Raw genomic sequence first — 25,598 nt, 5'->3', positions numbered from 1 at the left:
CAGTCCCAGAAGATCTGCACACCCTCTGTTCCTTCTCAGAAAAACCCTTGCTTCTTTCCCTTCCATATCTATCCACCTCATGCAAGGTAAATTAAAAAAGAAAACAGAAAAGAGGACCCAGGAAAGTAATGATATCTATCCCATCCATGAAAATTAGAACGTAAAAAAAGAAGAAGAAGAAAAGGGTATGCAAACATAAAGAAGACAGTAACCATGATAAAAAAAAACAAAAAAAAAAACGTAAAAACATAAACCATTTTGTTTAATACCCCTAAGTCAATGCTATAACACTAGAAAAAAAAAAAGAAAAAATGAATAATAAAAGAAGAAATACATGAAGTTTCATGAATTCATGAAAATAATAACAACGAAAAGCACAAAAAGCCACCAGAAGTGATGGCATAGGTGGGTTCCTTAAGCCTAAGCAAATCCGAAATACTCCGCACCAGCTGTAATAGCCGTAAGCAAGTTCTTGCGCAGATTTTCGTACGTTTCATACTCAGGAAGATCAATTTCTAAAAAAGCCATCAAGTCAGTTATCAACCCCCAAAAAACCACATACCAAAATTCGAGGGGAAAACTTACGATTGAAGCAAGTATGACTACTTGGCAACCGGTCTTTATGACCATAATCCCGGTGAATATTGAACTTCGAGTATCCATTCATACCCTCAAGCTCCTTGAACCCATTGAGAGGAACCTTAGAAGTACCAGTGACAAACTGAAGAAGTTTGGCTCGCTCTTCCTTGTCGAAGGAGCGGACTGCTCGCCAGAACCACTGCACCTGTGGCGACGAGGCAGTATAATTGTGATACCTAAAAGTAATCCCAAAGTTAGCACAAAATCACTGACATAGAGGATAATAAAACCACATACTCAGTATTATTCCTCCAATCATCAACATCAATATCCGGCAGACCCGAAATCAACAACTCCAACTCCTGCTCATTAAAGATAGCTATCAACTCCGCAGGAACAATATCATGGAACCCCTGCAAGAAATGATCCATCTGCTCCTTAACACTACCCACGAGCCTAAACTGCGTCACCTTTTTCACATAATCCTCCTTATTTTCGTCCGTAACAGGGATATTAGATCCATTGGGGACCAAATCCAACACCCTCTCAACTCCAAAGTCGTCCGTGTCAACGCTAAAGGTCAGCAGTAGTACATCTTCAATGGTGTTCTTAAGCATCCATTGTAGTGATTTATGGTACTCCAAGTCCAAGTTTTCCATATCCTTCAGGCTGACGTTTTGCCCTAGAATACGCTTGTACATGGCTCTGCTGAAATGGCAGTCGAGGACACGACCTTCGTAGAGTGCTTTTCCGATGATACGGCCGATGAACTTGAAGAAGCTCAAATGTTCGGAATTGACACCGCTCATACGGTTGGGATGGAATGTAGTGCGATCGGAGGCGACGGGTAAGAAGAGCGCATAACCGGGGTTGAACATCTGTCGTGCGAGAACTTGGAACCATTCTCTCGTAACACCACCGGCATCAACACCTTCTTCACCTTGGAACCGAATGTTGAGTTTGGAGTATTTGATCTCATCTCCACGCTTGTAGTGCAACGATCTGTAAGAATCCATAAAGACCTGGTCACGTCTGACGTTAATTTGCAAAGGTCCATAGTTAAGACTCGAATCACGACCCGGAACGCGCGTATGAAGTCGCCGGTTGAAGTAATTTCGCTTGTTGTCAAAGTCAAGGACCTTGGGGTTGTGAACCAACAATGAAAACGATCCGCTCATAAGCTTGGGATTGTTGCGAACCATCTGGTTGAGGATCTTGCGGTGGGCCTCGGTGAACGTAAAGAAGAGCGATTGCATATTCGACTCGGAAACCGCAGAAAGTGGCTGAGATTGTTGACCACCAGAGGAGCGTTTATTACTGACTCCACTGTTCTTGCACACAACCATAAGAGACTCAATAAGTGGAAGTAGGATAGTGGCGACGTGGAGCATATCCTCTCGATCATGGATAACAGCCAAACACTCGCTAAGACAAGACCAAAGTGGACCGAACGACAAGTTTTCATAAAGTCGTCCCAAGATTTCCGCATCAGTAGGACGGGAATCGTCAGTCTTAGGTGCCTCGGCAGCATCACCATTTCCTTCCCCCTGTTGCTGCTGTTCCTTCTTTTTCTTGCTAGCATCGAAGAGGTAATCAAGAGCCGTCAAGGTCCTCAACAACTTGGCTTGATCAGAACTACCTTGCGAGAAATTGGCAAGTCCCTCAATTTCAGTGCCACTCTCTGACTTCTTGAGGTTATAAGCCAGCTCCGTTAGGGATTCCAAGATAGTACCACCAAGGATCTGGGCCTGTCGAATCAATTCAGCACCAAAGACTTCCTTAGCACCAGGGATAGCAGACAAATTGATCATAGTGCTCAACGTTTCGCGGAATGTCTTGCTAGTACACTCCCGACTCGTGATTATACCAACGACAAGGCAAAGGTTGTGGTCCGGAACAACGGGTGCCACCAAACCAGCTCTCTTCTTCTCAGGAACGGACTTAGCTTCATCTTTTGGCTTGTCCTTCGATTCCTCAGTAACTTGCTCAGCAGAAGTAGAAGCACCAGCAGTAGCCGACGGTCCTTCAGAAGAAGTAGCCTGAACTTCTGGAACCGGTTGAGTAGGTTGTGTTGTCGTAATCACCTGAGCAGGTTGTGATGTTTGACCCTCCGAAGTCGTTGCGGTACCCGAAGCCGCAGTATCAGTAGCAGTATCGGTAGCAGTAGCAGTAGCAGTAGTAGCAGCCCCTTCACCACCTTCAACATGTTGTCCCTCCTGCGGCTGCTGTTCCTCAGCCTTCTTCTCCCCATCCTCAGTCTTCTTATCCTCCACCTGCTTCTTCTTCTCCTTCTTCAACAACAACAAAAGCGGTCTCGTAATCTCACTTAGCAACGTAGCAAGCTGTTCCATACACCCCGAACTCTCCGTCATCAACGGCCGTTCCAAAAGAGCAAGCATAGCATTCAACGGATATCGATTCGCCTTGCTCTGTTGATTCTCCTTGCCTTTACCCTTCCGACTAACAGACCTTTTGAGCCCCGTCTGAATATCATGTTCATTCAAAAAGAACCCGCTGATATGATCATTGTAGTTAACGAGAGATGTAATAGCCCCAAGACACTGTTGCGCAACCATCAACGGAGACATTTCACTGTTCGTCTGCGGTAACGGAATCGTCGGCGCCTTCTTAAGTGCCGACTGTGGCGTCTTGGTGGATGATGAATTGATCTGTTTGGCCCGAAGCGATAGCTGCGCAAAGCTCCTTTCGACGGCGTTCATATCGGTACTGCCATCCTGCAAGATAGACAAAAGTAATCCCAAAACTTCGTTTCGAGTAACCTTGTTCTCGCAAATATTGACCAGGATCTCATGAAGTGACATTTTGGTACTTCCTTGCTGCGGAATAAACATGAGCCGTAGCAAAGTTGCAACTCCAGCCTTATCAAGCATTTGCGGCGTCTGCTTTCGAGCCTTCTTCTCAGGAACAAGTCGCGGCTGAACCTCTTCAGGTCGCGAACGCACAACACGAGTGATATCTCCGATTTGCTGGATCCGAGATCTGTCTCGTAGTGCATTCGCCTCAGCCACAATATTCTCCGGGAAGTGAGCAAGCATTTCGTCGTTTTGCTCCATGATAACTTCCTGGCGCAGAGTAGGATCGAGAGTAGCCAAGAAACTTGCAACATCTATGTCAGCGGGGCCTCGGATTTGCCCACCAGTAGTAGTTCGGGCATCACGTTCTCGTCGTCGCTGTTCAGCCTGTTGTTGCTGAATAATCTCTTGTCGAATATCTTCGGGCAAAGCATCCAAGAACTCGGGACTAATCTCATTTGTTTGGTCTCCGGTATTCGAAGCCTGCTGTTGTTGTTCGCGAATGTGATTAGTAAGAACCTCCTCTCGGACTTCTTCCGGCAGTGCCTCCAAGAATTCAGGATCAATTCCCATTCCCGTAATATCAACCTCCCGGCCACGGATATAAGTAACGGCTCTCTGTGGTGGTTGCTCCGACGGTCCTGCCTCCGAAGATCCAGGCTCCTGTGCTTGCGACGATTCAACACCCTCCATAGCTCCACCATCAGCGGCAGAACCCTCAGCGTTGGCACTGGAAGAAGCAGCCGCGGCGGCGGCAGCGGCAGCTTCGGCAGCTCTTGTAGCCTCCTCTGCAGCTCTAGCCTCCTCTTCCTCTTTACGTTTCCTCTCCTCTTCCTCCTTTCGTAACCTCTCTTCCTCTTCGGCCTTCTCCCTCGCAATCCTAGTCTCCTCTTCCCTTCTCTTCCTAGCTTCTTCCTCTTCTTTCCTCTTCTGTTCCTCTTTTTCTTTTCTTAATCTTTCTTCTTCAATAGCAGGTGGCACAAGCTGACTCAACACCGAATTAATAACCCGTCCAGCAATCTCCTGCCCTCCAGCGCCCCACCCAAGTCTCATCTCGTCAAGCCATCGTTGAATAGTAGAATAAGGCGTAAAAGCAACCGCACTAAGAGGATCTGCCCGTTGCTCACGTGATCTTGGATCCTGATGTCCTGGTCGTCGAATATTAAGCAACGCCTCGATCTCAGGTGGGAACATACCACCAGAACCAGGTCCGGCTTGAATATGGAACTGTAAAGTACCACCACCGGCAGCCATAGTAGCTGGCAAATTCTGCGCGCGACCAACAAGATTCATGAGTGAAGTCAACCAAGAAACAGCACCTGGACCCCCAATAGCAGGGGCGTCAAATGGGTCAAAGGCATTGATCCATTCACCACCGTGTCCGTGACGATGAAGAGCTGTTCGAGGATGTGTGGTGTGAGCAGCCGGCTGGAGAAGTGGATTTTGCATGTTCTCTTCAGTCGGTCGACCTCCGCCTCCAGTGACTAAACCATTAACTTTTCAATCAGTAAATCCCGTAAATATTAAAAAAACCAAAATCAACCACTGGAAACTTACGAATAATATCTCGAGAAGTACCACCAAGCGTATACCACCCATTCTGAGGATTCGGATGTCTAGCCCGAGTCATCAAAGGCGCATCTCCATAATCATCCGTCCACTCCCAGGGAATACCCATATCGTCTTCATCATCCTCCCCTTCTTCGTCTTGTGGAACAGCATCATCTTCATCCAACTCCTCCTCTTCTTCCTCGTCTTCATCATCTTCTTCTGGATCTTCAATAAACACTTCTTCGCGATCCTCCATCATTTCTTCAGCAAGATCGCCATCACCGGCAATGACGCGATTAACGTGGTCGAGGAGTCCTTCCTGATCCTGTGGTAACACCCCAACAAGATCGTCGGCATCGCCGTTGTCGCTAGCTTCCCAATCGTCTTCATCTTGATATTCAATCGCGCGTTGTACCTCATGAGCAAGCTCGTCATCACCGATATCGTCATCGTCGTCATCTTCATCGTCATCATCGTCCATATCCTCATCTTCATCCTCGCTATCCGATGCATGACCTTCATCGACGACGATTTCCATCTATAAACGTAAACCCCAAGTATCAGTATCACCGAAACCACATCCATAAAAAGTCTTCAAACCCCAAAGAACACCTACCTCCATACGTTCCCTAACCCCTTCCTCATCAAGCGAATCCTCCTCATCGCTAGCCTGACTATCCTCTTCTTCCTCTTCATACTCCTCCATCTCATCAATATACATCTCATCATCTTCATCCCCATATTCATCCTCCTCATCCTCCATCTCTCCACCTTCCAACATCCCCAACGCCGAGTTTTGGAACAAATTAGGTGTCTCCTCCCTAGTATCATCAACACCAGCAATCTCGCTCAAATTATCCACAGAAAGCTCATCATCCCCCGCACCACCGAGATATTGTTGCTCCGCTCCCAAGATATTAATATCCTCCTCTCCAAGATCTAATGCAGTCTTAGAAAGTAGCTTCAGAGGTCGCAAGATGTACTTAATCACCCTACGTGCGCTTGGGAAATTAAGATCAATCTCGCTCAACGAATTTGTCAACGCGTTCACAAAGTTCTTCTCAAACATGAACTTCGCAAGTTGCTTCTGCGACTTCTCAAGGAGATGGTTGTTCTGCGAGGCGTTTGGTCGGGATGCCAGCATTCGGTATAGTAGGTCGGAAAGGTTGAGCATGCGGGCGTATTTAGCATCTAGGTGTTCAGAAGAAGCACCGGCATCCTTGAACGCCTTGATCGAAGCATCAAGAACATGCTTACGGACAAAAATCAAATCTGGCTCTTCATCCACATTAGCTGTCTCGCCGGTATGAGCACACAACGAAACGACAACTGAGATAGCCCAGTTAGAAGTCATAGTCCTCTTCTTGAATACCGTATCGTCAGGCTGAGACAAAGTGCCAACAGGAATCAAATCCGTAAGAAGGTAGTTCAGAATTCCCGTGCGCGGTTTCGAAGGCGTAATCGGATCTCGAGCATTAGCTCGTCGTGAGAAATTGATGAATTCGAGCTTGCTGCGGTTGTAAGACGCCAAAATCTCCGTAAGGGCTTGTAACAAGAAACACCTGTACAGATAGTTTGGATGATCCGCCCCGTTGAACTCCACCTTCTCAGTTTTGGCTGGTTTATCAGATGGCGTAGCAGGGGCGCCAGATGCCGACGAACTATTCTCCTCGGTGGTCATTTCGACGTCGCCACCGGTCTCTTTCTTGCCTTCAATCGCACCAGCAGCTGCAGATTTCTCATCCGTCGTAGTCGTAGGAGCGATACCTTCATTGACATCCGCATCCTTGATAGCCAAAAGCTCGCAGAGCAAGTAATGAACAACCCCATCCGGCTTCTCCACACCTGGTGGCTTCAAATCGGTAACCCCTTTCGGTTTTTCCGGAATAGGAGCTTCAGCATTCGCCTTGCCCTTATCAACCTCCTTGCCCTTCTCAGTATCTCCGGAGGGTCCAGCAGAGGTAGTTTCCGAAGGTCCCGCCTCCCCTTCTCCACTTTCATCCTTCTGTTCCTCATCAGCATCTTTCGTCTCATCCCTTCCATCCAACTCCTTCAACACAATCTGCTGATGCCTCACACTCGGTTGATAATTCATCAACTTGCAAAGCTCATTCGTAGCCTCCACAAACACTTCAGGATTCCTGAGCACCAAATGTGAACACTGCCTGCAAAAAGTCGAAGGATCAATATGTCTACTACCCCGTTGACCCCGATTCTTGAAGAAAGTCTTGATCTCGCTCGCCATAAATGCCTTGACCGTTTCATCGTCCTCGATGATATGGCGAACGATAAGCATGATGCAGCTTCGGATTTTTGATGTGTCGCTACCGGCCATACCCTTGAACATGTGGAATAGTCGATTAATGTTCTGGTACTCTCCCATCTTCAGCGCAATCTCCCGTTTCCTGGTCAAGAGCACCAAAAGTCGAACGATAGCAAGCGCGGTAGCCTCATCCTTCCCAACACATGGTACAGCACTCATAATCGAATTAAAGATCGAAATCTGCTGATCTAGCGGTACGACAAAGCCAGGTTGAATCGGCGGCCGTTGAGATCCTTCGTCAGAATCTGGCGGCACGAAATCAATCTGCTGCGGTTGCGAAGACTCGATCAAAAACTTCTCAAGAACCAATAGAATCCTTCCGATCCACGGGCACGGCTCGTTCTGGTAGATCTTAATGTATGACGTAACAATTGGAAGTTGGTCTTTATATTCTTCCAAGCCGGCATTGAAGAACGTAGCGTTCTGGAGAACCAGACCTAGGAAGTGAGCAACGGCGGCAATAGTCTTACCCTGTGGACGGATATCGTCGTCAAATTGAAGCGACATGAGAGACTGGAAGATCGTTGTGACAGCCTCTCTGCGGAGTTCCTCATTGCCCTTCGTATACGCGCTGGTCACAAGATTGGCAAGTTCAAAAGTCACTTCATGTTGCATTGTAAGAATCTCAAGAGCACGGTCAACAAGACCGCTACTAATAACCCGTCGCTTGTCTTCAAGGTCTTCAATCGTAACCACGAATTGAGAGGGTTCTTCCTCCTCTTTGCCTTTACCCTTGTCATCAGCCGAAGTCAAGGGTGGCAAGGGTGGCGCGGGTGGTGCTGGAGGACCGGAAAATCCAGATGCTGTAGATGACTCGCCTTGTGGTGTAACAACAGGAACCGCAACAGGAAGATCGTCAATGTTCATTGCCATCAACCCACCATCTTGGCCGTTATCCACCGTAAGCGGCGCAGGATTCAACAGATCAGCCAAGGAAGTCCTGGCAGGAGTAGTGCCGACTGGTGGAGCAGCGGATGCAGAACTTTCACTAGTAGAAGTTCGTGTTTGCACTGGCTGTGGAACAATGGGAACGGTCACAGGCGGTAAACTCTGAGGTTGGGCTGCTGTGCTACTCGTGCTAGCAACAGGCAATGTGGTTGCGCCCGCAGTTGCATTCAACTGTTCTGCAAACGCAGTTTCATTCCCACTTAGGACAGGTACCACCGGAACGCTAGGGTCAGACTGAGTAGCAGAACCTTCCGCGGTAGCAGCAGGAGCTACAGCATTGGCATTCTCCCCAGCAGGTTGGCCCTGTCCAGTAGTAGCAGGATCATCTGTCGGCCCATCAACATCCGTATCTGCTTCAGAATCAGAACTAGAATCGTCGTCACTAGCGCGTCTTCTCAGCCCCGAAGCACCAGCTCTGCCAGACTCCTCGGGATGGTTGATAAGATAATCCGTCGCGCTCTGAACGTTATTGTGCGAACGGCGCAGAGCGTGAAGCGAAGCCTCGAGGCTGAACCCCATGTCCCTAAGTTGTTGAATATGATCTTCATTCGGTTCAAAGGATCTCCAAGAAATCATGGTTGGATGCTTGCCCTTATCGCGTCTTTGGAAAGCACCACCCTCGCCCTCAGCTTTGAGAACGGTACCGAGAATCTCCACAACAGCTTTGACAATAGTCGGGAAAACCTTCTCAATCGACGGGGAGTTCCACATAGCCTCAACGACAGGGAGGATCAAATACCTCAACTCAACCAAAAACTGGTGAGCATTGAAGTAGTCTGGTCGATCCCTATCTCTGTCTCGTGAAAAGTGGAGGTGGCCGGTCTGTGGAGACTCGAGTAGAGCCTTAGAGTTGACGAGCTGAGAGAAGAGCGAAAGGATAACCTTGATACCACCGAAGCAGTGAGCCAATCTATTGCGTGCGCTCGCGTCGGAAGTATCCACCGCAATCTCCTGAACGTCCTTCCAGAAAGTCTGAAGGATATCGGCAACTGTCTTCAAACCGTCGTTCTGCTTGAACGTAATCAAAATAATGCAAATGACTTGTGAGCCACCATTTCGATCGCCTCCCTCTAGCAAAAGCGAAGAGATAGCAGACAAGGCAATTATTAGGTAGCTATACCGGTCCGTGACAGAATCCCAAAGTTCTACAGAAACTAATTAGCCGCCCTATTCAAGCACCACTACAGCAGTTGGCAAACTTACCAACTCGTTTCCAAGTCAAATGCTGGAACATGACATCAGAGATGCTATCCGCAATCTTGAAGGCGTGCTTCTTGTGGGTTTGATCCGACCCACGTCTGGTAACCAAAACCCTCGCAAGTCCTATACCCTCATTAATAAAATTTCTCCAGAATACTGTACACAAAAAGAGAAACATACCTTGAAAGAATGGCGTAATGCTGCTCGGGATCTGACTGATCAAAAAGCGAATGGTCTTCACATTTTGGAACCATGGGGTTTTGCCTTCACTCTCGCTGACAGCCTTTTTAGCCGCTTCCTTTTCGTCTCGTTTCTCTTGAGCGGTCTTTTGTGGTAGCTCCTGGCCATCAGGTCCAATGAGGTCATCGTCCGGGCTGAATCCGAGTCCATCCTTGAACTTCGTAGCTTCCTTCCAAGTATCAGGAAGATTCCTTTGAAGAAGAATTTCTTCCCAAACGCAAGCTCGGTGCAAAGCGCCCAAGCTGGGGACGAGGGTCTCGTAATATGTACGTTGGGCAACGGGTTGGAATAGTTGACTTGTGGTTCGGCTATTGTACAAGGTTTGGGAGTAAAGCTCCGAGAGAAGAGTGGTAAGAGCGTGTGCCGTAACAAGATCCTTGATGAGGTCAGTTCCCTTCGTCTTGACGAGTTGTGCGGCTTCATCAAGAGGTTGTTTTCCAGAGCCTTCCGACTCGCCGCTCGGAGGGGACGTGAGTGGTCGGAAAAATGCCTCCTTGGATTCGTGCTTCAACAAAGGCTCGAGATCCTTGATCGCCTTCTCGGTATTGCCGAGCAGCGTTGGGATGGTAGTTCCAGGCGAAGCCTCTCCACAAAGGTGCATGACCCTTGTCATAGCGAGAGAGACTGCTCGAGAGGCGAAGTCGAAGGGGAGAGACGGCAAGAAGTAAATAGCAATTAATTTGTCGAATCCGCCACGCTTGACAAAGTCACGGGTGTGAGACTGATGTGACAGGAACCCTTCAAGGAAACGGGACATGACATCGATATACATCGAGATAGAAATTTCCGGATACTGAACGTCAGAATCTTCTTCTTCCTTCAGCTCGGACATCAAGACCTTTTCGATTGGCGAATCGTCGACAGGCTCTTCGACCACAGCAGGCTGTGCAGTTTCTTCTGTAGCCGTAGTTGGTGCAAGATCCGCATTTCTAGTGCGAGGAGGTATATCGTCATCTTCGCCCATCTCAACGTCGCTCTCATCCGAATCACTATCATCGGTATTTGTGACGGGGACATTGACGGATTTCCTGTGGACACCGTTAAGAGCTCGTCGGCCTCCAGAAACCACGTACTCGCCATTCTCTTCGATAAAGACCTTGGCACCAGCACCTTCCTTTGCCGCAAATCGGTGACCAAGTTCAATGATCTTCCCAACCATCTTGACGATGACCTTCATGATTTCCTCCTTCAAAGATGGGTGATGTCGGATTAATTCATCAAACTGGCTACCGAGCGCAGTTGAAATGTCGGAGTCAGACATACACTTGACATGCTCAGCACTCTCAAAGATCTCAAAGAACTTCTCCAAAGCATCGGAAGACTTGAAGAGGTTGAGACCAGAGTTGTTGAGACAGATAGCACCGAAAGCCAAGGGAATGGTATTCATGACGTCGAGGGCTGGTAGAATCGTGGCGGCCGGGTTCTCGACTAGTAAACTTACTGCAAGTTTCTCTGTCTGCTGGCTGTCGGAAGTCGATGCCGCAGCTGCTGGCTCACCCGTGGTGGCGGTCTGGGAGGTCGCCTCGAGCTGATCCGCATCTATTATTTGTGTATCTTGGGAATTCCCAGCTTCTTCGCCTGCGGTTGTCGGGGCACGTTCGAGGGTGGGGGAAGCAGCAGCGGTCTCCTCCAGGAATTGTTCGATGGGTCGTCCGGTAACCGCAGCAAACAAACAATGACTGAGTTTAGCCTCGTGAATGATCGGGTAGCTAGTAGGCTCGTTGTGAATAAATGTCGTCAGGATATTAACGGCAGATGACCAGACAGAGCTTCCAAACATCTTCCCATTCGCGATGACTGACTTCAACGCCTCCAAAAGCTTCGGCGAATCGATCAAGTTTCGAAGCAGGCGCTCAGAAGTGTTCCCGGTTTGACTCAACATGTGATGGGTGAATTTGAATGCCATCTTAAGGATGTACGCGTGGTACCACCCAGTTTCAAAGTCGGTGGACGGAGACCTGTAGGCCTCAGGGAAAGATCCGCCAGGAACTTTGGACTCAACAAGTGCAGTCGTAACCTGCCAACTAACCAACTCCACCATCGCATCCAAACCATTGGCATTCGCAAAGTTCCCAAACGCTGGTGGGATCCCGTAGACAAGACCATCGAGAAACTGTAAGGCTTTCGGAATGTAAGAGATGCCCTTGTATGTTCGTAGGTTCAAAACCGAAACGAGACAGCTGATGAGTCCAGCGCCAACGAGAAGACCTCCGGATACTTGCTGACTGGGCAAACTACTAGTTAAGTCGAAAAGCGATTTGCGCCATTCCTCATCTTCCCGATTGGGCTTGAGATCGTTTCCTTTCCCTTCGTCGCCAAGTTCGGTGATTGCTTTCCGTAGGAGCGTCAGGAGGATACCGTGACTGACGTTGAGACCCAGAGCAACATTTACATCTCCATTTCTGGTTTTACACTTGGCCAAAGCCTCCAACCCCGAGAAAGCGAACGTTTGCAGCCACTTTTCGACATTTCGTCCGCGATTCGGAGAGACCAAGTCGGCTAGTTGGAAGACAAGTTGAAATCGTCGAGGTTCATCGTTGTCGGGCCCCAAAACTCGTGACTGAAAGTTGCTCTCGCTGAGAACATATGCCAAGTTGGTGACCGCGAGAATTCGAATTCCCAGTATTAGTCGTCTCGCCTCAGCTGATTCCGAGAAAGCCTTTGCGACGCGGATACGTTGCAGTAGCTCGTAATGGTATTCGGTTGGGATCTTGGGGAGCTCGGTTTTTAGGATATCGATAATGCTTGTGGATTGGATAACCGAGGCAGGGATATCAAGAGTCTGAACACCGGTAGGAGTAGGTTTCGGTTCACCAACGCCCGCAATTGCTTCCTCAAAAGACAATTCGGCCTTCGCATTGTGCTCCTTGCTCAAACCGCTAGCCTTACGAGGGGTTGGGTTTGGTGTTTTGCCTTTCTCGAGAGTTGGTGGTTTTGGCGGGGGGGTCGGATGAACGTAGTAGGTGAAGCTAACGGATCCATAGACGGCCCATGAATCGGAAGACGAGCCATCTTTGGGTGCTGGCGTTTTGCCCTTTCCAACCGAAAGACCGGGTTCCGAGGTATCCGTGGCCAACTTGTGTAAATCATTCGCGACGATAAGCGGTTTTAGGGGAGCCTTGGCTGGTGTGGATGTCGACTGTGTGGTGGTTGCCGGAGCGCTGCCTACGAACCCGGAAGCGATTTTTGTAACCTTGTCGAGGCTGATGTTGTAATGGTTTGTGAGAAGGGCATTGTTGGCAGCGGTTGATAGAGCTCCGGTACGCGATCTAGAGCTGTGATATCGTTGGGCGAGCTTCTGACCAAGACGGAGAACACTGACGAGCAGTGGCAACGAGACGGTGTTCAAGAGGTCATTCAGAAACTATATTATAATATCGTTCTTAGCTAAAGTTTATGCAGAGTTGTTGGAGAGGTTGGTATCTTACACTGCTGCTGGCGTATAAACTTCTGTTACCGCACTCCTCGATTAGTAGACGGCTGAAGTCGATGATGTCGATGAGGAGGGCTTCGTCGCCGGCTTCGAAAGGTATTAGCTGCGGACCAGCCTTCAGATTGTATTTTGTGACGAGTTCCTCGAGAACCTCATCGAAACGATTCAGCAGAGCAATCCAGTGATAAAGATCTCCCCGTGGGAAAGGCCATGTCGAGGGGAAGGAAGCGAGGTACTCCGAGAGTTCCCCGCGTCGTTCTTTATCGCATAGTTCAATCGCTCGCGTCGAGAAATCGCGGACGAACGGCGACTAGACAATAAAAGCCCCAATATCAGCATCTACACCAAAGTATCAAGATCCGGAGAAGAGGGAAAGTCGTACCAGCGTCTGCTCGTGCTTTTGCGAGGGTGTCTTTTTGATTCGCATTTTGTGAAACAACCAAGTCCGTGCTTGGGTTGTGACACCTACGTACGATTATATCCCCTCCAACTTCGACAACTGGAGCCTCGCCTTGCTAGCACCGCAAGGCCTGGATGTGTATGGTTTTTGGTGGATGCTGAATAATCGAGAAGATTGTAGGAGTTTAGGAGGGGTAAACAGGTGCTAGACACGCTAACAAAAAAATATATACGTCCAGCACCGCTGTTTTCCTAGAGAAATTGTTGGTGACAGGTTTTTTCTTTTTTTTTTTCCTCTCCGTGTATAAAAGTTCGAAGACAGAAAAAAAGGAGAATTTTTTTCGTTTTTTATCGACGGAGAGAGAGTGATGAGTCGTGATGATGTCAGCTTTTCAAGCTAAGGAATCGTGCAGTTTTCCCGAGCTTTGAAGCCAAACAAAATGATGATGATGGAAACGGAAAGAAAGAGAAAAAGAATGGTCGCAGGATATGAACGATGGTTAAGCTGAAGCTAAGTAGATTAGTAAATTTAAGGCTAGTAGAAAAGAGAGGGAGAGGAGAGAAGCGGTTTGAGAGAAAGCAGATTGGGAAACACGATGAAGGGTGCAGCCTCGTGTGATGCAATCTACTTCAAGGGAAGCTTAAGAGCTCGAAAATTTAGCGGGGAAAAAGGTTTTGTGATCCTGCAAGGGTTTGGATTTACGCGTATCGTATCAGCGGGGTTGTAGATAAATAGATAAAGTGGGGTAGAATATGATATAACGTAGATGGAGGTCGGAAGAGGTGGTTGTGATTGTGAGTATGATCGGGATGGGTGATGTTGGGGTGATGTTGATGTAAGGAGAGAGGAATCGAGGTCTGTGGAGTTGTTTGACAGTGCCTGTAGTTGTATTTGGCTGGATTTGGACGTGATGTGATGTGATGGCTGGAGTGTTGATCTTTGTCTGTCTGTCCGATTCTATTCTAGATCCTACCGTGCTCTCTGACTCTATTGCATCTTGGCCCTTACCTGCACTTATCTTTACAGAGCGTATCGGATATAACGTAGTAGGATCATGATATTCCGGTTACATAACCTAGATGTACTGCTAACAAAAGTGAAGCAGTCATAACTTCAACAGGGCATAATCGGGTCAACCGACAGACCGCTATTCAATCGATAGACACCATCAACGGACAAATTTATAATTATTATAGTACTACATGCAACCGCAGGTTATCGGCTTCTACAAGAATAATAAAAAAAATCGGGTTATATCTGGATAATGTCGGGCAGGCTCGGTTCGTTGTACGTTATCGATAACACTGTTTCGATACACAACTAAAACAGTATATGTAATATCCACACATCATGTATATTCTTATTCCACACTTCTCTAGATAGAAGAATTAATGTATTTTTGATTTTGAACCAAAAGAGATTCATAGGCTCCTGTTGTATACATCTATCCGTTATATAATGTAGAGTACTGTTGGCTGAGTAGTTGGGTCGGTTATATGGACCGTCTACCACGATAGCTATCAATGCCTTATAGTCACAAGCTGTTGGCATCCAACAAATTGTTATATTTGTATTTTAATACAACCTAAGGTAAGTATACGAATTACATTAAGATCTCCGATCGAAGCTGTAATAGCACAGTAACTGTTCTCTGATCCGAAGTCCTGTATGCTATATATAGCAGTCCCACGCCGGAAACCTCCTAGAATTGAGAAAATCCTTCTGGTCAATACGTCATAAGAGTACATCGATGATTAAGGAATACAGAAAGAGGAAGAATATAAGAGGCTCATCACGTGCATTCCGATGTTGCGAGTACCTCAATTCAGGGTGGCTAAAAATACGCATATGCATTCCCGGCGTCTACATATACATACATAGTATAACGGATAGGGCCCCGTATGGACTCCCGCCTGCAAGTCCCCATTACATCCAAATTGCTCCACTCCTCCTTGCATACAGCATTTTACACCGGCTAGCAATTGTATGTAAAGTCAAGGTTAGTGAAAAAAAAGGATGGTATTTTTGACCATCTTGAAAAATGTTCCCCCAACCGGCCGTTTGTAGTTTGTAGGGCAGAAAGGCAGGCTCCGCCTGAAACTGAAACGAAGCGAGAGTGACTGGCAACCAATCATTGAAGACCCAGCCACCCAACCGTCGTATACAGACTATCCCCAGGTTTTTCGTTTCTGATGTGTCGGGCAGTTAATATGGCTAAACAAACCCCTGATTAGAAAGAGAAAGATCCATCGATGGTTGATTGAGCGAAGGGAGAGGCTGTTCCAGGTAAATTGGCAGGCTCGTGCCTGCTATGCCAGGGCGTCCGCTAGCGTGAGAGTCCAGAAGAACACGGGAAGGGAAGCGTGACATTGACATCAAATGGTCATTTTGCAGCCCCTTAAAATGTTTTGACGAAATAAAAGAAACATCGTCACCCTTTGCTCTTCTTCGAATCTTCTTCTCCTGTGTAGATGTTTATTTTTTTTGTGGAATAAAACTGTCAAGAATTGGAATTGGCAGCTCGATATTTCCTCCCCTTCATTTCTTTTGATTTTGCTATTCGTACAGGGAATAGTGTAGTAGACCTTGACGGTCTGACTAAAAAGCTCAAGTATTTGATCCCATTCTTTCTTCATTCATCAATCGACCGCAGCACACCCGTCCCTCGACTCGGTTGGTTTAGTTAGTGAGAAAGTGGTTAGTACAGTTATCTGTTGGTTAGCTGTCTGTCTGTTGGTGGAGGTCACAATTGCTGTTGTCACTGCTCTCTAACCTGAGAGTGAGTGTCTCTCCGCCAGCTGTCGGTCTTCCTCTCTCTCTCTCCTATTTCAATCTCTCTCATCCCTCCGTCTCCCTCAAATGCAACATTGACTGCTGCACGTTTATAATTATAATAGTTATTATAATTATAAGCGCCCCGTCCAGCTAACTAACTTCTTCTCTTTCTTCCATTCAGCCAGTTAATAGGTAGCAGTGGAGTTTTGCTGGGGCACAGCTCTTAGCCTGGTCCGGCACGCGAAGAAATAACAGCTGCATTGAGTGCAGCAGCTTCAACCAAGTCAGGAGTAATTTAAAAGAAGAAGGTTCATCGATTGGCCTCCTCCCAGTTCACACATCCACCAGCGAAATATACTCTCAATCTACCCCCCTCTTCTCATCGACAGAGAGGCAAGAACACCATGGCTGCCGAACCTGCTCCTCTTCCTTCTCCTGCTCCTGAAAAGCTTGTCGACTCCAATCTCAAGGACATCGATCTTGGTCTTACCGAAAAGCCAGCTCTTAACGTCAAGGTCACCGAGAAAACATCCACCGAAAAGACCGTCGACGTCGACGATTCTTCAGATGAAGAGACCAATGGCGTAAGTTTTATCTCTTTTCTTCCTCTAGTATAAACGTGGCTGCGGTTGGTCGGGTGCTTCCTGTCCCTGTTCATGTACCCGCTTCCCGTACCTGTACTTGTTCCTGTACCTGTACCTGTACCTGTTCCTGTTCCTGTTCCTGTTCCAATTATATCTTCTGCGAAGTTTGTCTAGCTTCCCTGAAGCAGTCGATTGAACCCCGAACGAGGTCGAGGTCGCCTGCCACACATTGCCCTTGGTCCTGCCGCCCACATGGTGGATGTATGCAGATATGCATACATACAGAGGTGGACAGACCTCATCTCGATCTTATCCCTTCTCCCGACGACCCAATAATAATAATAATAATGGCATCTTGCATTTCTGTCATGATCAACTTGGCTCTTTCTCTTTCACACCAGGTAAACTGACATCTCCAACCCCTGCTAGGACTCTTTCCACTCGCCTGCCGCTTCCCAGCTGGCATCACCTACTGAAATGAAGCGTGAACTTACCCCTTCCGTCAAATCCACCGTGCACAATGACGATAGTTCCTCGACACCGGCTCTAGAATCCTCTGCATCAAGTGAAATCTCCCCCAAGGGCTCCCCCATCCAAGCTCCCGCCAAAGACGACCCGGACCGTCGTCCTTCAAATACCATCTCTACCACTTCTATGGACGATATCGACTTAGCTGGGGAAGCTGCCCCTGTTGCTGCTAGTACTGCTTCCATAAAGTCACGTTCTTCGGTCTCTTCTCAATCTGGACCTCCAAAGACCACTCTTACTCCTCCTCCTACCGTCGCCTCTAAATTTTCCTTACCGTGGGGGTCGTCATCATCCTCGTCAAACCCACCTCCCGTCCCTGCCAAGGATACAACTACTGCAGCTGCAACTCCAGCTCCAGCTCCCCGAAGAGGTCCATTCAGCTGGCTTTCCCGGTCAAGCACTAGCTCCGTTCCTTCGACCACCTCGCCTCCGGGAACCACAGCCACAACTGGCTTCTTCTCCAGCAGAAGAAACACAACATCTTCTGCAACCACCACAGCTTCTTCAATCACAACACCGACACAGAATGGCCCTTCTCTCCCCACTCTCAACGCTCCAACCATCCAAACGTTCCTAGCAAAACCATCCGGACAGGATTTGACACAGCAAAGAATGGAAACCACAAAGGATAACCTCTCTCATGCTGACGCCAACCTCCAAGAGGAGGCCGTCAAGGGCATCAATTCTCTCCGAATCAGCTTCCAAAAGATTAAGGAAGGCGAAGAAGCTAGCATCATCGATGTCCCCGCCGGTGATCAATCAGAGGGTGCTCCATCCCGCCCGGGTACTTCTGGAACCGGTCGCGAGACAATCGGAGAGGAAGAAATTGACTGGGAATTCTGGTCCTCGGTCGTCGAAGATTACTATGCTGTCGCTGCCAAGTCCTCGAATCTCCTCACCGAAAAGGTTCAAGCAGGAATTCCTGCCACAATCCGTGGCACTGTCTGGCAATCCATTGCTCGTTCCAAGACAGAATCCATCGAAGCCATCTACCGCGAATTCAATGCTCTTCCGGGGACACACATGACCACCATTCCAATCCACCGACCGCCATCCATGGTTCCTGGCGATCCGACACCACCTGCACCCGTCGATTGCAAGACCGTCACCCAACTCGAGAAAGAAATCAAGAAGGACATGGGTCAGCGCACTAGCTTTGCAAACTACAAGGGATTCCGCCAAGAAGGTCTCATGGGTCTCATGAAGGCGTATGCCATCTACGATCCCGAAGTCGGCTATGTCCAAGGCATGGCCTTCCTTGGTGCTCCATTGCTCCTCAACATGACCGAAGAAGAGGCTTTCTCCCTTCTTGTCGAGTTGATGAGAACATACTCCCTCAGAGATATGTTCACACCCGGAATGAAGGGTCTTCATCTTAGACTCTACCAGTACGACCGTTTGCTCGAGGATCTTTGCCCTGCTTTGTCGGTCCACTTGAACAGGAGGAAGGCACAGTCCAGTTTGTACGCCACACAATGGTTTTTGACATTGTTTGCGTACAAGTTCCCCCTTCAACTTGTCCTCCGAGTGTACGACTTGGCAATCACCGAGGGTATCGAAGGTGCCGTTTTGAAGTTCGGTATCGCCTTGATGAAGAAGAATGAAGCCGCCCTTCGACAGATAGACAATTTGGAGGCTCTGCTGCCGTTCTTGAGGGAGAAACTCTTTGATGCGTATATCGACAAGAACCCAAGCGCCAACAGCTTGAAGGAAGCCGGTTTCTTTGGAAACGGTGGCGAAAAGGAAATTTATAAAGCCAACGAGTTGGTCCGAGATGCCTGCGATATCGTTGTCACGCCGGAGATGCTTCACAAGTATACTGTCGACTGGGTCGAGATGGATAAGCGTGAGATGGAGGAGATGCTCGAGAAGGAGACGTTGAAGAACCAGAACATCCTTCTCAACGCGAAGGTCAAGCAGCTCAGCAAGGAGATTGAGAGCTTGACTGAAGAACACGTCGCCGTTGCTACCGATCTCGTGCACAAGAAGATGCAGAACTCGCAATTGTTGGATGAGAACGAGGGGCTGAAGGTCGAAGTTGATGAGCTGAAGGTTGTTGTCGATAAGCAGCCGAAGGAAATTGAATTGAAGATGAAGGATGAGATGGAGAAGGTTATGAAGAGGAATTTGGAGATTCACAATGAGAACCAGTCGTTGGAGGATCAAATGCGTGAGATGGAAATGGAGTTGGTTGGAACGAAGATGAGTTTAGCAGAGGTAGTTCCCCTTTTAATTCGCTTTTGATAACTTGACACTAACATGCGGTATAGATCACGGAAGCCCACGAACTCCTCAAGACCCGCTGGAATGAGCTCCGCAAGGCGCTAGGTGATTAGCAATTACTGAGCCCTGCCACCCCAACCGGCGGAAAACACGCCGTTCCTACCAATGCCAACCAAAAGAGCGGTGCTACAACGCCGATTTCAGCCACTTCTTCATCGTTTTCGCCGATTTCCTTAATTCCCGAGAAAGACGGGTTTGCATTCTTGAGTGCCGCTAGGTCTCGTAGCCCCGGCCCTTCGCCCACTACGCCTAGTTCTGCTAAGCAAGAGAATCTACAACCTGAGAAGAAGAAGTGGGGGTGGTGGGGCTGATGAGGGAGCCCTTATTTTTACTTGTTTGCAATTGTGACCCCACTTTTTTTGATCGTTCAGGAATTTCTGTCTTCCTCCTTCCTCTTTTTTGACTCTCTGATCAGTTATTCAGCGCGCGGGTTACTTGTATGCTCCCTTGTCGAGATGTTTTTGCTATTGCGCACCACGGATGCCCTTCCTTTTTTTATCAATATCCTATAGTGGATATTGATTTTAACCAATACGACAGGCGGTAGCGATGAGCCTGGGTTTTGGTTTTGTCGACTCTTTTTTATCAAAGCCTTTCTCTTGTTACAATATACGGGCTTTTGTACCATCACATACACGTGCGGACACTCTTACCTTACCCTTCATTGGTAATGTTATTGGGAAATTCAAAAAAATAACCAAAAAAAAAAGACTAGTCAGCGAGTTTAAGACGCTGTGGTTTTTCGGCTTTCGGTTCTATTGTTTTTCTTAGCTAGCTAGCTAGACTGGACCTCCTTTCCTCCTCAGCCCAGTTTTTGTCTGTTATACTCGTTTTTCTGTTAAGGCTGAATAGGTTTCTTTCCTTCATCTGGTTTTTTATGGATTCACGAATTAATGATGGGAAAGGGTTGGTTCGTGAGTGTGTATAGTCTTATATCTAGTTTATTTAAATAGAGTATTCGAGGCGCAGGCATATTACTTTTTTACCGAGTTTATATCAATTCGACGTCTGTTTTTTAAATCGCGATTGACTCGAAATCATGCATGAAGCTCCTTCCAAGAGCTTATAGTCGCTTGCATCATGATGCGTATGTCGAAGCGCACGGGCGTACCCGTCCCGAAACAGCTCTCGATCAATATCCCTGTCGGCGGCTGACCAAGGGGACTGCTCTGTTGCACTTTTGGGTGGACAACGCAGTTTCTTCTCGAAGTCGGTATTTTGAAGGATTTTTTTATATTGATCGGCTATTGACAAGCGGTTATCATTGTTGTTATGACTATTATTCTACATTTTTCATCCACTGAATCTTTCGTAGTAGGCAATCTGCGGAATATTATGCATAAATACAGTATTAAATATCCCTCGAAGGAATCTTCACACTACCACAGTGGACATCCACCGTACCCCCCTAAATACAACCCCAAGCATATGGACGACATCCTCAACGACCCACAAAGCTACTACCAACCCCAACGTTAGCCTCCCCCACAACAATCGACCAACTAATCTCCCCAACATTCACCTTCCAAACCCCTCCTCTCCTTCCAATCTCCATCTTCGAAGGATATTCAGAAGGACATACTTTATGGAGCCACGGACTGTTCGGAATCAACTACGACGATATCTTAACCAGCTGTTTGAGCCGACTTGTTAGCAAAATATCGCACCTTTACTTCGGGTCGTTCATCCATCTAATAAATTACCCGTTGAGCGGAATCCCGTGGGAATTAAAGATGAAGGCAAGATTGATATCGACGATATCAATCCAGAGGCTCTTGCACAACTTCGAGCCGGGAAGAAGTCTTTTGAAGAAAAAGGAATTAAAAATCCGGATGTACGGATCGTGATGATACAAGTTGGAGGATCGCAATTTGCCATCTACCGAGGCTTTGAGGATGCGGCAAGCGACGAATATCATCTGGTCGATTCATCGAATGGGGACACATAAGAACGCGAGGATTGCACAACCCGATTTGTTTGAATCCTTTGGAGTCGCAGATGCGATAGGGGGTGATGAGAAGCAGAGGGAAGGAGAGGGGTAAGAAGGAGAGGAGGGAGAGGATGAGGGTTTTGGGAGTTGAGGTTTTGGGGTTTGAGGGGATGGAGGGGTGGGATAAGGTTTGAGAAGGGAGTGGTTCAAGAGGGTTTTTGAGGAGTAGGGTGTTTTTGGTATTGGAATTGCCATGATGGTTTATGCGAGTATACGGCTGGCTTTTGGGTACCTTATAATAGGTACTTGGTGTTTCTTTTTCTTTGGGTTATTGGGAAAGTTGATCGAGTTTTCACTCAGGCATGCATGTTATGACCTTGGGGTGCCTTTGTGCTCAGTACTTGTTTTCTCTTTTCTTTGGGTCATTGGGGTTATTGGTATTATTTTTAGATTAGTGGAGGTACCATGGGACTCTGCTTTGTCCACTAGGAATCTATATATATTGTGTTCCGAGGAAGCCAGATACTCGCTATAGAATTATATAAGTACATGTGACATTTTGTGACGATGGGTATGTATGTACAATGCAAATGATGGTAGATTATATCGCAATATAAAACCAGTCTTCGTAGTATACTTTGAGCTCAATGCTGGTCAATCTTTTTCTCCATGTGAAGGTTCTCCTTGAGTACCCTCGGAGGGTTTCCTAGGTTTGATAGAAGAAAATAGGTCCCTCATTTGTGATTTTAATACGGCAAAGGGGTCTTTAGGCTGTGAATTTGCTTCGTGAAGTTCTTCTTCTAGTTGATGAAAATCTCCTGGTGTTTTTGGTGGCGGGTGTGTGCGGTGAAAATTTATGCGGGGTTCGTTTTGATTGTTGGTGGAAGTTGTAGGGTCGTTTGCTGGAGGAGTTGGAATGAATTGGAGTTTTTGCTTGTAGGTTCCTGTGTGTTTCGCGGCTGCAAGGTTCTGCAGGACTGCGTCGAGGTTTTGGACGGTGGAGAGGCTGAAGGGGGGTTGGTTTGCGGTGGGATCGGGTTTGGATTCGATTCTTCGGATTGGGAGTGGTGGGGAGGATGATTTGTGGATTGGGGGTTTTGTGGGGGTTGTTTCTGTAGACTGGGGCCCTGGGGTTGATTCCGAGGTTGGTTCTGGTTCTGGTCCGGTGGTTTCGGAGAGGGCGTGAAAGTTATCCCATGGCGCTGGGTGTGAAGGGGGAAGAGGCTTCGGGGGGGCTTTCCAGAGTTCTGGTCCAAATACTACTGGTTCTGGAGTAGAATATGCTTCTTTTGCGTCTTTGAGGGAGTCTAGGATTTCACCGACGGGGGCGTCCATTTCCTCAGGTTCTCCATTATTTGATTTTGAGAGTAGTTCAGAGGGTACGTATTTCCAGGGAGAGCTGCCATAGTAGACAGGACGGCTAGCGTTTGGATCTGTTTTTAATGTGGTCGGGAAGGAGGTGGCGGATTCTGTTGTCCCGGATTTCTTTTTGAGTATGCGGTTGAGGAGAATTAATCCTGCTGCCCTTTGTTTTAGGGAGTCTCGGGTTCTAAAAAGTCTTGATCCTACTGGCGATGTAGTACTACGGAGTAGGAGGGATCTTTTGGCCGTTTCTTGAGATGTGGTTGATGATTCCGGTGATGATGAGGTATTATCCGTGATATCGATGTCCCAGCTTTTGGAGGAAGCTGTCGATATTCTCCGACGTGCGTTCCGATAGACTTTTCGCAGGTATGGTGGGATTTTGAGGATTTCTTGTGCTGAAAGATCTTGTCTTATAGTTGATCCATCTGCAGCCGTCTCGTAGTCTTTTGTAGAATCGGGTTGTTCTTCATTTGAAGATACTTCGGTTGCATCGCTGTTTTCTAGATCTGTCGTGGTTATCACACCCCCTTTAGCCTTGAATTCCATTTCCGCCTGTTTAACACCACGGTGTAATATCAAAAACATAATATCCCCACAAATATCCGTAAACCAATCGATATCTTCAGATATCACCGAAGATGCAGAAAGGTCAGCCCCCATAGCATGCGGTGAGATATGCCTAGTCAGCACGCGCGCGCCTAAAACGGTAGATACCCTTCTAACAGCGGCTTTGAGATCAGGATCATCGAATGCTATGTCACCAATATGTCGTCCTAGGTTATCTAGATGTTGGGTTCCTCTGTGGAATTCTTCTTCTGAGGTCACGGGGATCCGGCTGGTGGCCCAACTTTGGAGGGTTATCATGTGTTTTCTATAGGGACGTGGGTCCGGTGGTAAGAGACGGAATTCTCGGCGACAGTAAAGTTGGAGTCTGAATGCCAGTATGAGGCGGAAGAGGGGGTGGCTGTCGATGAATTTGTAGAAGTTCTACTATTTTTTAAGATTCCAGTTTGTTAGAATATCGTCATCTGTATTCGCAGAGTATAGGATGTGTATAGTTTATACCGTTGAACACCCCGGTGGCAAGCTGCCCAGTAAGTATTTATTAAGTATCAATGTCGTGATATTCTGCACAAACATATCACCATGAGCTTTATACTCTGCTTGTCGACTGGCCACAGTCCGTTGTGGAGCTGACCACACGCCTTCCGTTTCCCAATATCGGGCATCAAAGTCATTTTGCAATATCGCAGCAAAATGCGAAGGCTTCATCCGTCCTAGAAGATAGGATGAAGGCAAACTCCTCTCCGGAGAAAACAACGGTGAATTGGCCGCAATTTCAACCAGTTTTGGTCGGATATCTGGGTACAGCTGTCTAGAACGTAGTAGATAGCCATTGAGAGCTGATAGATCATGGTCAGCTCCTAATGGTCGTAGCGTATGAAGTTGACTCGAGGATAGAGTTAGATAACGAGGCCGGCCCAATGCATTGCGCATGCATCGGGAGGGTCTTGGCCTGCCGCTGCTGCATCGTACTGCTTGCATATGGTGGGCTGGTATGGCCCACCGTCACCGTACGCGATTACCTGCGCACGGTGAAGTTGAAGAGCCCGCGGAACCTGGCTTCTCGATGGTTCGGACTTTGGCTTGTCGTGTAGTTGGGATATTAATGTTGCATGTCGCAGCGTGTGGTTTTGCATTGTTGCGAACGTTTCGATAGGTTGCAAAATACAACAAACTCTGGCATGGGTTGGTCAGCCCAAAGTGTCTTGCCCAAGCCAAAGGTAGATCCACGCCTCGATCTTTGTCTCCGAAGCCGGATAGTGGGAGCTATATAAATTGGCTCTGATATCTTTATCCGGGATCTCCAGGTACTGGCAAAATTTGATATGGCCGGATTCCGGCAAACGGATATATACCCAAAAGAGGGAGCCGAAGTCCGTCAACTACGGTTGAATAGTGTAGCTGGTTATCACATCGGATTTTGATTAGACTCTCTGAGTTCGTCGAAACTTTCCGATAACTTGGGTTCGAATCCCAATTCGACCTTTTGTCTTTTGCTCCCATCGATTTTTTTTTTTGCTTCCCAAAATAGACTTTTGATTGGCCAGACAAACTAGGCAGAACTTAGGATGCCAAGAAATAATGATGGTGTCGTTGAGAATGTCAATGTGCGTATACGACCACGTACCGTCGAGAAAATCCATTCAAAGGCCCAATTTGGGCATCTCGATAAGCTGTGACGAGGAATCTAACTAATACACCTTGTAGATTATATTTTTGGGTAATATTGGGTTTTAAGGCTTGTCAGATTTGGCTGTTCGAATGTTCTTGATGATTGATATTCAAGTTCAATTGCGTGGTACTCTCCATGTCTAATAATAAATACAACAGGTCTATGTGTTGGCAGGAGCCTTTCTCCTTCCCACGACACAGACGCGCATGTTAGTGGGGATATGATTCAGCCTAGGTTTAGTCTCCATATAGGTGAGGCGCAATCAGGATAATGGCAATTGGGTACTCTGACTTGGCTTCATAAATGTGTTAGGGATTGATGCTGCATGCGCATAGCCAGGCGGGGTAAACGGCATGTATTCAATCAGCCTTGTAGTTAACATGATACCTTAATGGGCCCACAACCTATTC

General features: G+C 47.5%; 3 protein-coding genes across 3 annotated transcripts; 1 reads left to right on the top strand and 2 right to left on the bottom strand.

Annotated features, from left to right (window-relative positions):
* Positions 1-420: 420 nt before the first annotated feature.
* On the bottom strand, positions 421-13,514 carry DFL_006639 (uncharacterized protein; the record flags this gene model as incomplete). The annotated part of the gene is made up of 9 exons (XM_067636099.1): positions 421-515; positions 586-815; positions 877-4,876; positions 4,950-5,481; positions 5,560-9,359; positions 9,418-9,537; positions 9,595-13,018; positions 13,083-13,397; positions 13,470-13,514. 9 exons carry the CDS (start codon positions 13,512-13,514, stop codon positions 421-423), a joined length of 12,561 nt encoding a protein of 4,186 aa, XP_067487750.1.
* Positions 13,515-16,666: 3,152 nt separating this feature from the next.
* On the top strand, positions 16,667-19,710 carry DFL_006638 (uncharacterized protein; the record flags this gene model as incomplete). Its single annotated transcript, XM_067636098.1, has 3 exons — positions 16,667-16,846; positions 17,276-19,591; positions 19,645-19,710. 3 exons carry the CDS (start codon positions 16,667-16,669, stop codon positions 19,708-19,710), a joined length of 2,562 nt encoding a protein of 853 aa, XP_067487749.1.
* Positions 19,711-22,241: 2,531 nt separating this feature from the next.
* DFL_006637 (uncharacterized protein) lies at positions 22,242-23,816 on the bottom strand (the record flags this gene model as incomplete). The annotated part of the gene is made up of 1 exon (XM_067636097.1): positions 22,242-23,816. The coding sequence occupies one exon, from the start codon at positions 23,814-23,816 to the stop codon at positions 22,242-22,244; it is 1,575 nt and encodes a 524-aa protein (XP_067487748.1).
* Positions 23,817-25,598: the final 1,782 nt, after the last annotated feature.

Source organism: Arthrobotrys flagrans (genome assembly GCF_004000055.1).
Source record: "Arthrobotrys flagrans strain CBS H-5679 chromosome Unknown unitig_8, whole genome shotgun sequence".
Classification (NCBI taxonomy): Eukaryota; Fungi; Ascomycota; class Orbiliomycetes; order Orbiliales; family Orbiliaceae; genus Arthrobotrys; species Arthrobotrys flagrans.
Note: the sequence above shows the minus strand (reverse complement) of the source record. Positions and strands in the feature narration are given on the sequence as shown.